This window comes from Urocitellus parryii, chromosome 11 (assembly GCF_045843805.1).
Source record: "Urocitellus parryii isolate mUroPar1 chromosome 11, mUroPar1.hap1, whole genome shotgun sequence".
NCBI lineage: Eukaryota > Metazoa > Chordata > Mammalia > Rodentia > Sciuridae > Urocitellus > Urocitellus parryii.
Window position 1 is genome coordinate 112,473,654 of NC_135541.1, and position 14,913 is coordinate 112,488,566.

Consider the following 14,913-nt stretch of genomic DNA (forward strand, 5'->3'; position numbering starts at 1 on the left):
TGTCTTTTTTTAATGTCTTTTTTTTTTAGTTGTCAATAGACCTTTATTTTATTTATTTATATGTGTTGCTGAGAATCCAAACCAGAGCTTCACATATGCTAGGCACTGAGCCAGAACCCCAGATACAGTCTATGTATTTTAATTGATGAGTTTAGACCATTTACATTTAGGGTTATTATTATTATATGATTTGTATTCCTGGACATTTTGGTTTATTTTTGTTTTTTAACTTGACTTGGTTTCTCTTTGACTTACCTTTCCTTTAATGTGGTTCTGCCTTTGCTAATTTTCATTGTTCTTTTTCATTTCCTCCACCTGGAATATTTTACTGAGCATACTCTTTAGTGTGGGCTTTCTCACTGTGAATTCTTTTAACTTTTGTTCATCATAAAAGATTTTTTTAATTTCATCATCAAATCTGAAGCTTAATTTTGCTGAAAATAAGAGTCTTGGTTGGCATCCTTTTCTTTTCCTGAGCTTTGTATATGTTGTTCCACAATCTCCTGGCTTTGAGGGTCTGGGTTGAAAAACCTGTTGAGATCCATATTGATCTCCCCCTATATGTGGTCTGATTCCTCTCTCATGACCTTTAACAGTTTATTCTTATTCTATATGCTAGGCATTTTCATTATAATGTACCTTGGTATAGATCTGTCTCAATTTTTGACATTTGGTATCCTGTAAGCCTCTTGTATTTGGTTTTCCAATTCATCGTTAATGTTTTAGAATTTTTCTGATATTATCTCATTGAAGAGATTGTGCATTCCTCTGGTTTGAAATTCTGTTCCTTCCTCTATCCCAATAACTCTTAGATTTGGTCTTTTGATGGTATCCCATAATTCTTGGATGTTCTGTTCATGATTTATTAAGATCTTCACTGTGTGGTGAAGTATATAATTTTCCAGATTATATACTTTGTCTTTATTATCTGATGTTCTGTCTTCCAAATGATCTAGTATGTTGGTGATGCTTTCTATGGAGTTTTTTATTTGGTTTACCGTTTCATTCATTTCAAGGATTTCTGAGTTTCTTTTTTCTTTTCAGAATCTCTATCTCTTTCTTGAAGTAACCTTTTGCTACCTGTATTTGCTCCCTTATCTCTTTGTTGGAGTGATCAATTTTTTTCCTGTATTTGCTCTAAAAATTAGGTCATTCTGAAATTCATCCATCACTTTAATTATGTATATTATGAACACCTTCTCTGACATTTCATTGACTGTGCTGTCCTTGGATATTGTTATCATAGTATCCTGGTTTGTTTGGTGCACTTTGTTTTCTTGTTTTTTCATGTTGTCTATGCGTCTTCTTTTCCTGCAGTCAGGATTTTTGCAGATTATCTGTACCTCACCTTGGTGTTGGGCTTCCAGACCCTGGTGGTGTCTCATGGTGGATGCTACTGCAACTAAAGTCGGTGGTGGCAAAAGTGGAGGTAACTCAAGAGAGCAATGGGATGTTCCAAGATGAATTCAAACTCTTACAGAGATGGGGCTGAAAGGCAGGCTTTACACTGGTCTTGGATGCGTGTTCTGATGTAGCTGCTTCTAGGCCCTGTCTTTCATCACAAGGTGGGGGCTACTGTGTGTTGAGGGCCATGTCCCCAGATGGAGGTAGGTTCAGCCTGGGATCCCAGGTGGATCAAGGGGTGGACCTATACTTAACCTGGTCCTTTATTCCCCCACAGGTTGGAGGAGGTGGTCCTCGGCTTGGACCTGAGCTCTGGAGTGGTTCTGCCTGTTGGCGGTTGGGTGAATCCAGGCCACCTGGGCCAGGGCTCCCACACAGGTCAGCTAAGGTGGTCCAAGAACCAGGTTTTGGCTCCTTGGTTTTCTCCATTAATATTCTGATTGCAATGTTGTTCAATTTTGTTTTAATTTGTATCATTCTTTTTCTGTTGCTTACTTTGGATTTAATTTACTTTTCATCTTCTGATTTCCTAAAGTAGGGGTTTAGATGATTGAGTTTAGATTTCCTTTTCCAAAATTTACATTGAGTTCCAATAATTTACTCAGTTACTGATTTTACTGCATATCACAATTTTGATAGATTACTTTTCCATTTTATTTCAGCTAACATTCTTTCTTGATTTGTATTTCCTTGTGCCTTATTCAGAAGAATAAACTCCCCAAGCATTTGAGGGATTTGCCCATTATCTCTCTGCTTTCTATCTTAAGTAAATTAGGGTCCTAGAGTGAGTATCACATTATGATTTGTTATTAAAGTTTTGGGTAAGGCATGTTTCATGACCTAGTCTTTTAGGATGTGGTCTGACTTGCTGGATGTTTCTTGCAAACTTGAATGTGTGTCCTGACCTTGTTGGAAGAATTAATGTGTAAAGGTCAATTAGATCCAATTGATTGGTAGCACTGGTGAATGTAACTGTGTCTTTACTTATTTTCTGCCTGCTGAATCTGTTCATTCCCAATGAATGGGTGTTGAAATCTCCAGTTATGATATACAACATACTTTTTCTCATTACAGTTTTATCCATTTTTCACTCTTGTATATTTATATCTTTTGAGGAATGACCCCTTTGTCATTATGTGATGAGCCCTTGGTCCCCGATAATTCCCTTGCTCAAAAACATGTTTTCTTGAAATTAATATAGGTACTTCCACTCTTTTGATTAATGTGAGCATTTTATGTGTCTATTCACTCCTTTACTTTTGATCAAGGTGTTATTATATTTAAAGTAATTTTATCATAAACAACAGATAGTCAGCTTGGTCTCATTTTTTCAGCACCTTATGGAAGCCTCTAAATTTTAATATTTTTACGGAAACATTGGTAGACCTGGGAATGTAGCTCAGTGTTGGAGAACTTACCTAGCATGCATAAAATCAGGGGTCACCAGTCCCCAATACCACACACATACACACACACACACACACACACACACACACACAAAGAAAACATAAACATATATCTCTAAAATTCTTATAAACACTCGAATTAATATTTTCTACATGTGCTATTTTGATTTCATTGGTTTGGTATTCCATACGTTCCCTGCCTTATGTAATCTAGTTGAGCCATTTACTCTATTGCATGTGTCATTTTTTATCAAATATTTTTGGATTATTTTTTGTACCAGAGATTAAACCCTGGCCACTTGATCACTATACCACATCTCCAGTCATTTGAAGATTCTTTTTTTTTTTTTAATTTTGACACAGGATCTCAACAAGTTACTTAGGCCCTCACTAAGTTGCTGAGGCTGGCCTCCACATTGTGATCCTTTTGCCTCAGCCTCCAGAATCATTGGGATTACAGGCATGTGCCACTGCACCTGATGCAAATACAGTTTTTTCAACTTATTTTACTAGTTGCCCAGGAATTTGAAATATATATTTATAATAAATCCTAGCCCACTTTCAGATAACCACCTATTTTTGAAGTACTGCCAGTATCTGAAGTGTTGCTATCATTCATCTTACTTACCCAGTTAGCATTGCATCAATCAATACCACATGGCTATTTTATTTTTATTCTGGATAAACCGATTCCTTAGTGTTTTCCCCCAATTTCACTGTAATGTACTAAGACATTGTTTTCTTTGTTCTAAATAGAATTCTTCAGATTCACATCATCAGGCTTGGTAAATTTGTCCATTATTTTCTCCTACTATTCCCTGATTTTGGTTCCTTCCTGTGGTTTTAATGACAGATATTTTAGAATAATTAATAGGCCACTTATGTATATTTCACTTTTAAACATTTTATTATCACTCTCTCTGAGTTTTGATAGCTTTTGACTTGTTTTGAGGTATCTTGGAGACTTATTCTGAAGTGTCTAGTCTTACCCCAGGTCCATCATGAATTTTAACATTGCAGAAGTTACATATTTTTGTTATTGTGTTTTCATTAGATTCTGTTGAAAGTTCTATCTCTCTCCAGAAAAAAAAGATAATTTTTACATATTATATTTGTATGAACTTTAATTTTTAAATTTTGTTCTTTTTAGTTATACATGGCAGTAGAGTCCAATTTGATATGTTTATACAAACATGGAGAATATCTTATTCTAATTAGGATCTCACTTTTGTGGCTGTACATGATGTGGAGTTTCACTGGTCATGTATTCATGTATGAACAGAGAAAACATATGTCTATTCATTCCACTGTCTTTCCTATTTCCATTTTATTTCCCCCCCTCCATTCCCCTTTTTCAAACTCACTGAACTTCTATACCCCCCCAATTGTGTGTTAGCCCCCACATATGTGAGAGAACATTCATTCTTTGGTGTGTTGCATGTTGATGCATATTGATAATAGCTGATTTAAAGGATCATCATCTAATTCCAGTATCAGGGAGATCAGTAGGTTTCCTTATAATAATGGTACTTCATTTTGATTAGAGATCAAAGGGTCCCTCTTGGTCACATATCTAATAATTTTTCATTTAAATTTAATGAGCTATGTTGGAAACAGATTTGTATATTTGCCCAAGGACAGTGCATGCTGCCTCTGATAAACTGATTCCTTAGTGTTTTCCCCCAATTTCACTGAGACATGGTTTTATTTGTTCTACATAGACTTCTTCAGATTTCCTTCATCAGGTCTGGTACTCTCCCCAGAGTACTATCATCCAGGAAAGAATGTGCCTCAGCTTACCTCAACCACTATCCACTAGCTCTGCCTCAAATTTTCTATAGTTTGATTAATTTTAGTATGGAGCTTTTATTAACTTTTAAAAATTAGAGCATAATGTCTATACATATTAGTTTAGTTTATCCCAAGAAAGTCATACATGCTGTTTTATTTCTTATTACATCCTCTTTTCTTTTCTTTCTTTTTTTCCTTTTGGTTCCAAGGATTGAACCAAGGGACACTTAACCACTGAGCCACATTTCCACCCCATTTTTAGTATTTTGTTTTTGTTTTTGTATTTGTTTTGAGCCAGGATCTCACTGAGTTGTTCACAGACTCCCTAGTTTGCTGAGGATGGCTTTGAACTCACAATCTTTCTGCCTCAGCCTTCCAAGCTGCTGGGATTACAGGTGTGCACCACCATGCCCAGCTCATCATTGAAATTTGATTGGCATCTTGAAATCTGAAGTTGAGAACTTGGAAACCATGGAATACATGACCCTGTAGTACTCAGAAACCAGATGCTCTATGTGACAGTTCTTAAAGAAGAAACTTCCTGTCATACATTGCAGGGAGAGGACCCTCAGATGGGAGGGTTCAGGTGCGAGGAATCTCACCAGAGTACAGGAATTACAAAATCTGAAATAAGTTCACACTAATTTAAAATTGTTATCAAAATAATAAAACTGCTGTTGACTACATGGTCTGACCCTTCAGGTGTTACATGTTTTTGTGTCAGGATAACTTAGGGGAAGTTTTGAGCACAGCTCTCCCCTGAGTACCATCATCCAGGAAAGAATAAAGGAAAATTAAGAAACATGTAAATGTCCCACATGGGACACCATGGTTCTCTCCTCCCAGGGAGATCTTATCACACTTGTAGAGGCATTAAAATTACCTTCCTGTAGAGAAATGAGCTATGCTGGTTTGTCTGCAAACCATTTGGTAAGTGCCTCTGTGTTCTAGATGTATATTAGGGGGCAGGCAGGCCAGGGGTCTCCCAGTCAGATTTTAGGTTTGGATCAGCAGCCACCTCCAATTACCATCTACATCTCAAGGGCTGTTTTCCCTTCACTCTATGGAAGCATTCCTTGCTAGCTTTCTTATTGCTTTAATTTAGTGACTCATAGATTAGTAGTTTTTAATATAAAATGCTATTAATAAATTTAGATATGAAATCCTATAATTGATTTCAATTATACATTAGTTTGGTGGAATATAATGACTTTTGTTCACTTAATATCATTTCTCAAGGTACATGTTATTCTCCTTTCATTTTACAGAATTTTGCTATGAGTTTTTGCTAAATATACTCAATATTTCTTTTAGCTTCTTTGTAATCTATTAAAGCTTTAAAAATAAGTGATCTGTAATTTGAGTTTTTAAAAAGAATTTTTAAAATGCATGTGGTAGCTCAGTGGTAGAGCACATTTAAGGAACTGAGTTTGATCATCAGTACCAGTAAAAATAAATAAATAAAATAAAGTTAATTTTAAAAGATTTAGTTTGAAGAGAGATTCTTCAAAGTATCACCTTTGAAAGAGTTTGAATATGCTCATTCATACAAAATATGAATCAGCATTTTCTCACAAAAACCTCTCTTGCACTCCTACTAACTTAACAAACATTACATTAGTAGAGACACTACTTCACATGAGCTCTCTCCACTGGGCCATATCTTATGAAGTGATAATGAAAGTTGGACTGTAATTACATTATAAATAAAAGAACCAATGATGGTAGAAATTTTCTTTGCCTTGGTAGAAAAGGGCTTAGAATGTAATTCATCAGAATTTGGTGAGGATGAAGGCTGTCCATATATTTTTTGACCATATATTTAAAAATACCTCTTATAATTTCATTAATAATGGATATGTCAAACCCATTCATGAGGGTAAAATTTTAAAACAAAATTTGTATTTATTTTATTCATTGATTATTAATGTATTTAACAGAACTGGGCATAGATATAACACTTGTTGAGCACATTGAAGGCACTGGGTTTGATCCTCAGTACCGCATAAAAATAAATAAAATAAAGATAATTTTATTCACCTGTGCTACATCCACAGACCTTTTTATTTTTTAGGCACGATCTCACTAAATTGTCCAGGCTGACCTAAACCTTGTGCTTATGCTGTTTCAGCCTTCAGAGTTGCTGGAATTACACATGTGCCCAGTTACAACAAAATGTTCTCCTCTTCCCTGAACTCGTGTTTTTGTGTTAGATATTTGTTGCTGCCCACCTCCTGATAAGTACTTATAAGTACTTAAGATAAATGTGAATAAATCTAGTTTTCTTGATAATAAAACACAAAGGATATGGTGGAAAAGGAAGAGGAAAGTCATTTAGTGAGAACATAATGCTGTCTTTGTTGCATTATTGGGTTGATCAGAGAGACCTTCTCACAGATCTTAGTATTTCTGAGTGTTGACAGTTCATGATGTTGAGAAAGCAGCTCTAGGTCTTTTGTGCTTCTTTCCTTTGCAATAGTAATTACCCATTCCTGATAGTTTTCTTAAATTAGGTGTAAAATATTGACACTGTAGATACCCATGTGTAAGCAAGCACTCTATACTATACTTTAAAAATATTTTAGTTTGCAACACAGCATATATAATTCTGACTTTTCTGTGTGCATGTATAGGGAGCAAGTTTTGGGGCAACTGGATGCCATTCTTGCCTTCACGTAGTCCTCAGATTTTCTAGTTCATCCTCCCTGACCTCATGAATTTCACAAATGCTGTGCCCTTGATGTAGAATAGATGAGTCTGGACATCTGAGGAATTTTAGGAAGCAATTTTATTTAAGCTGCAGTGGTTCAGAGGAGCTAATGCTGAAAATCTCTGGACCCATGATGTGAAAATTCTTTAGAATTTTCTTTAGTCAGTGGGGTGGATACATGACAGTGGGTGGGTACCTCACTGTTACTTTCATGGGCTGGACTTGTAGCTCAGTGGTAGAGCAATTGCCTGGCACATGTGAGATACTGGTTTTGATCCTGAGCACCACACAAAAATACATAAATGAAATAAAGTTAACTTCAATAAAAAGTTACTCTCTCTTGGGCTGGGAATGTGGCTCAGGCGGTAGCGCGCTTGTCTGGCATGCATGCGGCCCGGGTTCGATCCTCAGCACCACATACCAACAAAGATGTTGTGTCCGCCGAGAACTAAGAAATAAATATTAAAAATTCTCTCTCTCTCTCTCTCTCTCTCTCTCTCTCTCTCTCTCCTCTCTCACTCTCTCTTTTAAAAAAATTAAAAATAAAAAGTTACTCTAATATTTTAGGTCAGACAGATGTTTCACAAGTTTTTTCCAAGAAAAACAAAAATAGTAACCTTTGCACAATAAGAAGCTTGATTACAGACCTACTTATTACAAGGAGAAACCTGCCCTTTACAACCAAGGAATCTTTGACCCACAATAAGCTCTCCACAGAGATCCTGCTGACAGTCTTTGTAAAGCTCTTGTTGACTAGGAGAGAAGCTTATAGGTTATAATTATGATGGGGACTTTGGAAAGCTCAATTATGGTAAGGAGTTTTTTGGTGGGTACCTTGTGGCTGTGTCATCCTTAGCACCAGCTGTTGAGTTGGTGATGATTTTGCTTTCCTCTGGTTTCATCAGTCTCCCCCAGTTCCCTTTGTTCTTTTCCAGCTCATATTCTGCCAAAAGTTGGGATTCATTGACCAGTGTGCCTGCACACCTAACTCACTTCAGTGTGCATGGTCACTCTCATTTCCTGGAATTCCCCACCCCCCCATTTTTACCTTTTTTTTTAATAAAAAAAGAATATTAATGGCAATCATGGTGAAGTCAACTAGTATGGTGTAATGATATCAAGCCAAGCTGTGCTCTCTCAGGTACCTAAGTCACCTGGCTAAAGGCCAGTCATAAATCATCATGCCTCACATTCATCTTGAGAAATATGCAGATTATGCTCATGTCATGGACAAAAATACAATTCCTTCCTCCCTTCCTTTCCTTACCCTGTCATCAGGTCACTGACATAACCATACATATCCACACTCACAGGGGGATTTGCTGAGGACTTTCTTTCTTTCATTGCACTCCTAATTTCTCCTGAGTGCTGGCTCAGGAGCACCAACATGAGCATTTTTCACTTATCTCTGGTCAATTTGATGACAGCATATACCTCAGGATTACCTCTGGTCTTAGTAATTGCAAAATGAAACAATGTCTGAAGTGAATGCTTTAAGGATTCAGGTATTAGTAGGAATATGAACTGTGTTCTCTCTCTCCTATGGGTTGGCCAGCTTTCACCATGAACAACAAGGTCCTTCCATCTGAGTATAGACAGCGTATGTGCAGACTTTTCTCTCAATTTTTTTATTCCATTTACATATTGTTTTTTTCACATCACTGCTCATATGGTTTATCCTTTTTCTTCTCTGTTGTGGGCATACAATTGTGAGCTGTTTTAGAGATTTTTCTCCATGTTACTTTCTCTGTGATTTGATCTTCCTCCAGTCTGTCTGAAAGCAACTGGATTTCTCCCATGTACAAGAAAAAATTATTGTACTTGGGTCGTTAGGTGAGTTGGCTCCATTTTGGAATTGTCATTTGTAAGATCCCCTGTATTATCTTGCTGTGTGTGGCAAGCATCTGTCCTGTCCCCTGATCCCCTGAATTGTGCAGTCTCCCCCAGTGTGAGTGGGATGAGGCATGGATAGGAAAGGACACGGCAGATTTCTTTTTGCTTGTTGTCATAACATATTGATATTCTACAGAAAAAGATTGTCTAATACAATGTTCAGAATATCTATCTACCTTTCTTTTAATAATTACATACAGATATTACAATGATACCTGGAGCATGGGCTTCACTAATATAGGTGTGGTATATAAATTTGGAGAGAACTGATGCTTGGTGATAGTTTGCATGGTCTTTTCGGGGGCTCCATGCAAGCTAACATCAGGGGTGGCTGGTGGATGCACCTGATAGGGTCACTTCCCTGGATTCATGGTATGGTGAAAGAAGATCATCTTTTCTGCCTCAAGGAAGATTTGCTGGTTTCAGGTAGTGACATCCTTACCTCATGACAGCTTGTGCAGCATCTACATACATCTGTCTGTGCTCATCCATTTATGTTTGTAGGACTCCAGTCCCTTAGTAAATCTGAGAATTATATAGTCCCATCTCCTCAGATTACATATTTTTCAAGTAGGCTACCTCACCTGTTTATAAGGTTATGTAGTTTTAAGACTCAATTTTTCAGAAGAGTTTTCAAGGGAAGCCTGAATTTCCTGGGAATAACTTGAGAATTCAAGTTGACAGCAGGATTTATCTCATATAATTCTTTTAGTATATTATGTGAAAGATTTTGCTCATTCACTGATCCTACTCCTTTGAAATATTATCTGGATATATTTTATAACTTAAATGCAATAGATGTGTAGAGAGTGGGTGTATATTGTTTACAAATTAATGAAAGGTTAAGAAGACTATTTAGTGCTGTGTGCTTAAAGACAGTCTATAACTTCATGACAGCCTGTGACTTGTAAAACTCAGAGTGGGATGATACCATGAGTATTTTTGATGTCTCTACTTGACATAAAAGAGGTATGAAGCTTAATTATATGAGTGCATAAATAGATAAATTTACTTGATTAATATGTTAGAAAACAAACTTTTTCCTAATTGTTATTATGAAGTATTTATTTTAAAAATCAAAATTTTCAATTTGTTGAGACCTAGCATCCTCCCACCTCTGAAGTTTTACTTGCAACCACATCTGTGGTACCTGAACAGTGCAGCTTTCCCTCAGTAATTGAAGAACTGCATCTCTGTGTGGCTGTGAAAACAGTGTATACTCATATATTTAGTTTCAGAAGATAAATCTGTGCTAATACATGACAGGAACCTATTTTCCCATGTTTTCTCCCTCATTTTATGGATGAATAAAGGCTTCAGTTAAAGCAAATAGCTGCATGGTACAGAATATTATTCAACATGGTGGGCACCCCTAAGTTCTGATATGTTGTGGTTTGGATTTGAGGTGTCCTCCAAAAGCTTATGTGTGATGCAATGCAAGATTTAGAGAAAAAGTAATTGGGTTATGAGAGTCTAAATCCAATCAGTGCATTCACATTGAATCCCTTCATGAGATTAGTTGAGTGTAAACTGAGGATGGTGAAGTGGGTTATGATTGGGGGTGTATATTTTGTATCTGGCAAATGGAGTCTCTCTTTGCTTCCTGATTATTTTGTGAGCCACTTCTTTCTGCCACATTCTTCCACCATAATCTCCTGTCTCATCTCAGGCTTTGAGGAATGGAGCTGCCCATCTGTGAACTGAGACCTCTAACCCCCCCCCAAAAAAAAATACCATGAGCCTCCACATAATCTTCTTCTCTACAATTTTTCTTGGCAGGTCTTTTAGTTACAGTAGAACAAAGCTCACTAAATGACTAGTATAAATTTTACACTAGATTTTCATAACTCTGCAGAGACATTGTTTCTTGCTCTTAGGAGACTTGAAAGCTTGGACTCTCATGGGAAACCAATAACTAAATCCTTAGAAAAGAATAATCCGAGTCCATTAAAATGTGTCTGTGTTTACCACTATGATTGCATATGCCTCTGACCTGCTGAAAAAAAGCCTACAGTGTGTTTCTGATAATAATTGATAACTGCATTCTGATAAGACTAGGTTTTTCTGTTTTGAGTTTCCCAAATATTTAAGACTTAGAGTTACATATGATGTTCCAAGAAATGACTTTTTAATTTGCATGTGTCCAACATTTAGGGATTATTAAAATTATGCTACTTTCACATTATTTTTTCCTTGATTTTTCAAACTATAATAGAGCTGTAAATATTTTAAAACTCTCAAGTCATATATGGAGGACTATTTGATAATAACAATAATGGTTGGAATTAGTATCCTGGGCATTATCTGCTATTTGATACAATCACAAAGACAATAGCTACAAGAAGCAATTGTTGTGATTACCCATATTTTCAAATAATATTAATGGTCCAGATGTGTTAGTTGACTTTTCAAGTCCTGAATTTAATAGCATCAGATGGTTTATGTAAAGTCACAGTTTGTGACTTCAGACGCTCCTTAGACACATTTGTGCTCTACGAATAAATCATATTCTAGCCATTAACCAGAACAAAGAAGATGCTCAAATAATACAAATGTTTGCATGGCTATCCTCTTGGCAGACATTGCCCAAGAGCATCTTATTTCCACGCTGATACAATTTTTTCACTTGAATTCAAACCCATATTTAGAGGTATTACTTTGAACTGAGGACTTTATCAGGTTTGTAGAGAGGAAGAGGCATTCTGCTTACATTTGAAAAGTCTAACATGGTGGTGTGGAGATGTTGTGGGGTCCTACAGTGTGTGTCCATCCAGCTGTGAGTCTGTCCTGGAGGGCAGGGGAGAGAGAGTTCTGAAGCCTCAGGAGGATGTGGGATTGACTTGGGCTCTGCAGGGAGAAAGAACGCCTCAGGATGAACCCACACATTTTGCTGATTACCTTAGTGTAGGAAGGATTGATGAGGATGGTGATACTCATGGTAAAAATTTTCTCTCAGATTCTCACCAAATGCTGCTTCTTCATGAGGATGAATAGGAACAGTGAAGCTCCCAGCTTTCCTCACCTGAGCACCATGTTTTTCTGTGAAATCATTGTTGGGATCATAGCCAACACTGCTCTGCTTCTCTCCCACATCCCCACATTTCCTCTCAAGGACAGGCCCAAGCCCACTGACCTGACCATTGGTCACTTAGCTCTTGTCCACCTAGTGATGCTGCTGACCGTGAGGTTCATAACTGCAGACACTTTGGGGTCTCAGGGTTTAAGGGATGACATAATATGTAAGTCAGTTATTTACTTGTACAGGCTGATGAAGAGCCTGTCCTTTTGTACCACCTGCCTGCTGAGTGTCCTCCAGGCTGTCACCCTCAGCCCCAAAAGCTACTGCTTGACAAAGTTCAAGTGTAACTCCTCACCTCAGAGCCTCTTCTGCTTTTTCTCCTTGTGGGTCTTTAATATGCTCATCAGTGGTCACTTCTTGATCTCTAATGTTGCTACTCCCAATGTCACCACACACAGTCTCATGTTTATTATTAAGTCCTGCTCTCTTTTGTCTACAAATTACTTGTTCAGGTATATGTATTTCTCCCTTGTGACTTTCCAGGATGTCTTCCTTATAAGACTCATGGCCCTCTCCAGTGGGTACATGGTGACCCTCTTGTGCAGGCATAAGAGGCAGTGCCAGCACCTTCACAATACCAGCCTGTCTCCAAAAGCATCCCCAGAACAGAGGGCCACCATGACCATCCTGCTGCTCATGGGTCTCTTTGTGGTCATGTACTTTTGTGACTCTGCTGTCTCCTCCTCTTCTGCAATGTCATGGAACAATGATCCAGTTCGTTATTGTGTCCAGATGCTGGTGGGCAACGGCTATGCCACACTGAGTCCTTTGGTGCTAATCAGCACCATGAAACAAATGATGAGGTTCTTAACATCCCTGTGGGGTAAGGATGGCAGTTGCTTAATTATTCAGTAGTTGCTTTTTTCTTTTAATATAAGTAAATATTTTCAGTTTCTGTTAAGTCACTGAAATTTATGACGTTCTCATATGTCTTTTATGCATGTATTTTTATGTAAGTAGCTGACAAGTGGATCATAGGTTTAAAACACTATCACTCTCTGAAAAAAATTCAATCATCTAATTCCAATCATACCCATAAGAACTGATGTTCTCACCCAGTAGCAGACTATATAGAATAAGCACACCTCTGTATTTTCTTGGATGAAACTCTTGAAAAAATAGGAAGACATTAAAACACCATGTCCCCAAAAAGGGACATCCCCAAGTCAAGGGAATGATGAAAATGAACCTGTTGTGAAAAATCCAGATCAATATAATCTTTAAAGACACTGTCTGGCTCCCATGCATACTGGAAGGCAGAGAAAACTGGTATTACCTGCAGAAACCACTTTCTTGTACATATGACCAGAATTACTGGTCCCAGAATTACTAGTCCCAGAATTACTGGTCCCAGTGGAACAGGCCAACTGATACCAGCACAAGTAGCTCAATTCTTCTTGAGTGGGTTCTTAATGCTCCTGTTATCATCAGAGGATATGAAATTCTCCTTTCTTTACTCTTCCAAAGTGAATTTTCCAGAAGCCTCCAGTCTCAGATTAGGGTAGCACTATTGATCCCTCTTGTTCTGAGGCTTCAGCTTCTTAGACTGCACAGGTACTAGTTCCTCTGGCTCTCCAGTCTGCAGACAGCCATTGTGGACTACTCAGTTTCTGGTTGCATGAGCCAACCTAATAAGCCTCCCTTTTATATTTATACTTCCTGTTGATTCTGTTTCTCTAGAGAACACTGACTAAAGCACTGACCTATAAAAGACTTCTTTTTCTAGTGTGGAGGGTAAATTCTGCTCACAAGGTGCCTATCAGTGGACTTGCAGGTGAAGTGCCCTGAAGGATAGAAGCACTGCTTATCCAGCCCTTCACACTTGGCCATCCCCATGATCATATTTCAATAGACACATGTCTTACATTTTCTTTAGTTTCTCAGCAACCTTTCCCACTACCCTAGCATAATTGGAATGCGGACCTGTCTTGGGGACAGCTCAAGAGGCCAAGAAGAGCAGGGAGAATGCACTGGAAAGATTCACCAAAAATATTTGGAGGTTTATTGTAATTATACTTTTACATGTTTTATATATTTGTTACTCTCTATGTCATAATAGGCAAAGTTTATTTGAGTTATACCTCAAGAAACCTTTTCAAAACAAATTGAAATGGAGAGATACTAATACATTTACAAATAACTTGGTGACTCTAATAACTAATTAAATACTTATACAATGTGTCCATATGTGTTTGTAGGTTGTAAGTAACATTGTAATAATTGATGTTCAAACTGTGGCAATGTAAAAAGTTTGAAAAAAACTTAAAAGTTCCAAAAAGTAAAATTATGACTATCTTTGTACTCTTGATATAATTTAATAATAATAGTAGCAGAGAATGACACAGGATAAGAAATTTAATTATCTATATTCTTGCAAAACCTATAAGCTTCTATAAAAAGCTATCGATCATATAGGTGCTTAATCATTGACCACATCCCCAAACATTTTAAAAATTCTTTTCTTTATAGAGACAAATCTCACTGAGTTCCTTAGGGCCTCACTAGTTTGTTGAGGCTTCCTTTCAACTTGTGATCCTCATGCCTGAGCCTGATGATTTACTGGAATTACAGGTAGATCATATTAAATAAAAAAGTTAAGCTGTCCAGGTATAGGGATGCATACATGAAAT

General features: G+C 37.2%; 1 protein-coding gene across 1 annotated transcript; it reads left to right on the plus strand.

Moving 5' to 3' along the window:
• Nucleotides 1-12,190: 12,190 nt before the first annotated feature.
• On the plus strand, nucleotides 12,191-13,138 carry LOC144249370 (vomeronasal type-1 receptor 90-like). Its single transcript, XM_077791599.1, has one exon. The coding sequence runs from the start codon at nucleotides 12,191-12,193 to the stop codon at nucleotides 13,136-13,138; it is 948 nt and encodes a 315-aa protein (XP_077647725.1).
• The last annotated feature ends 1,775 nt before the right edge of the window (nucleotides 13,139-14,913 follow it).

Coding starts and splice junctions, on each gene's coding strand:
- LOC144249370 (XM_077791599.1), top strand. CDS start 12,191: ATGAATAGGAACAGTGAAGCTCCCAGCTTTCCTCACCTGAGCACCATG.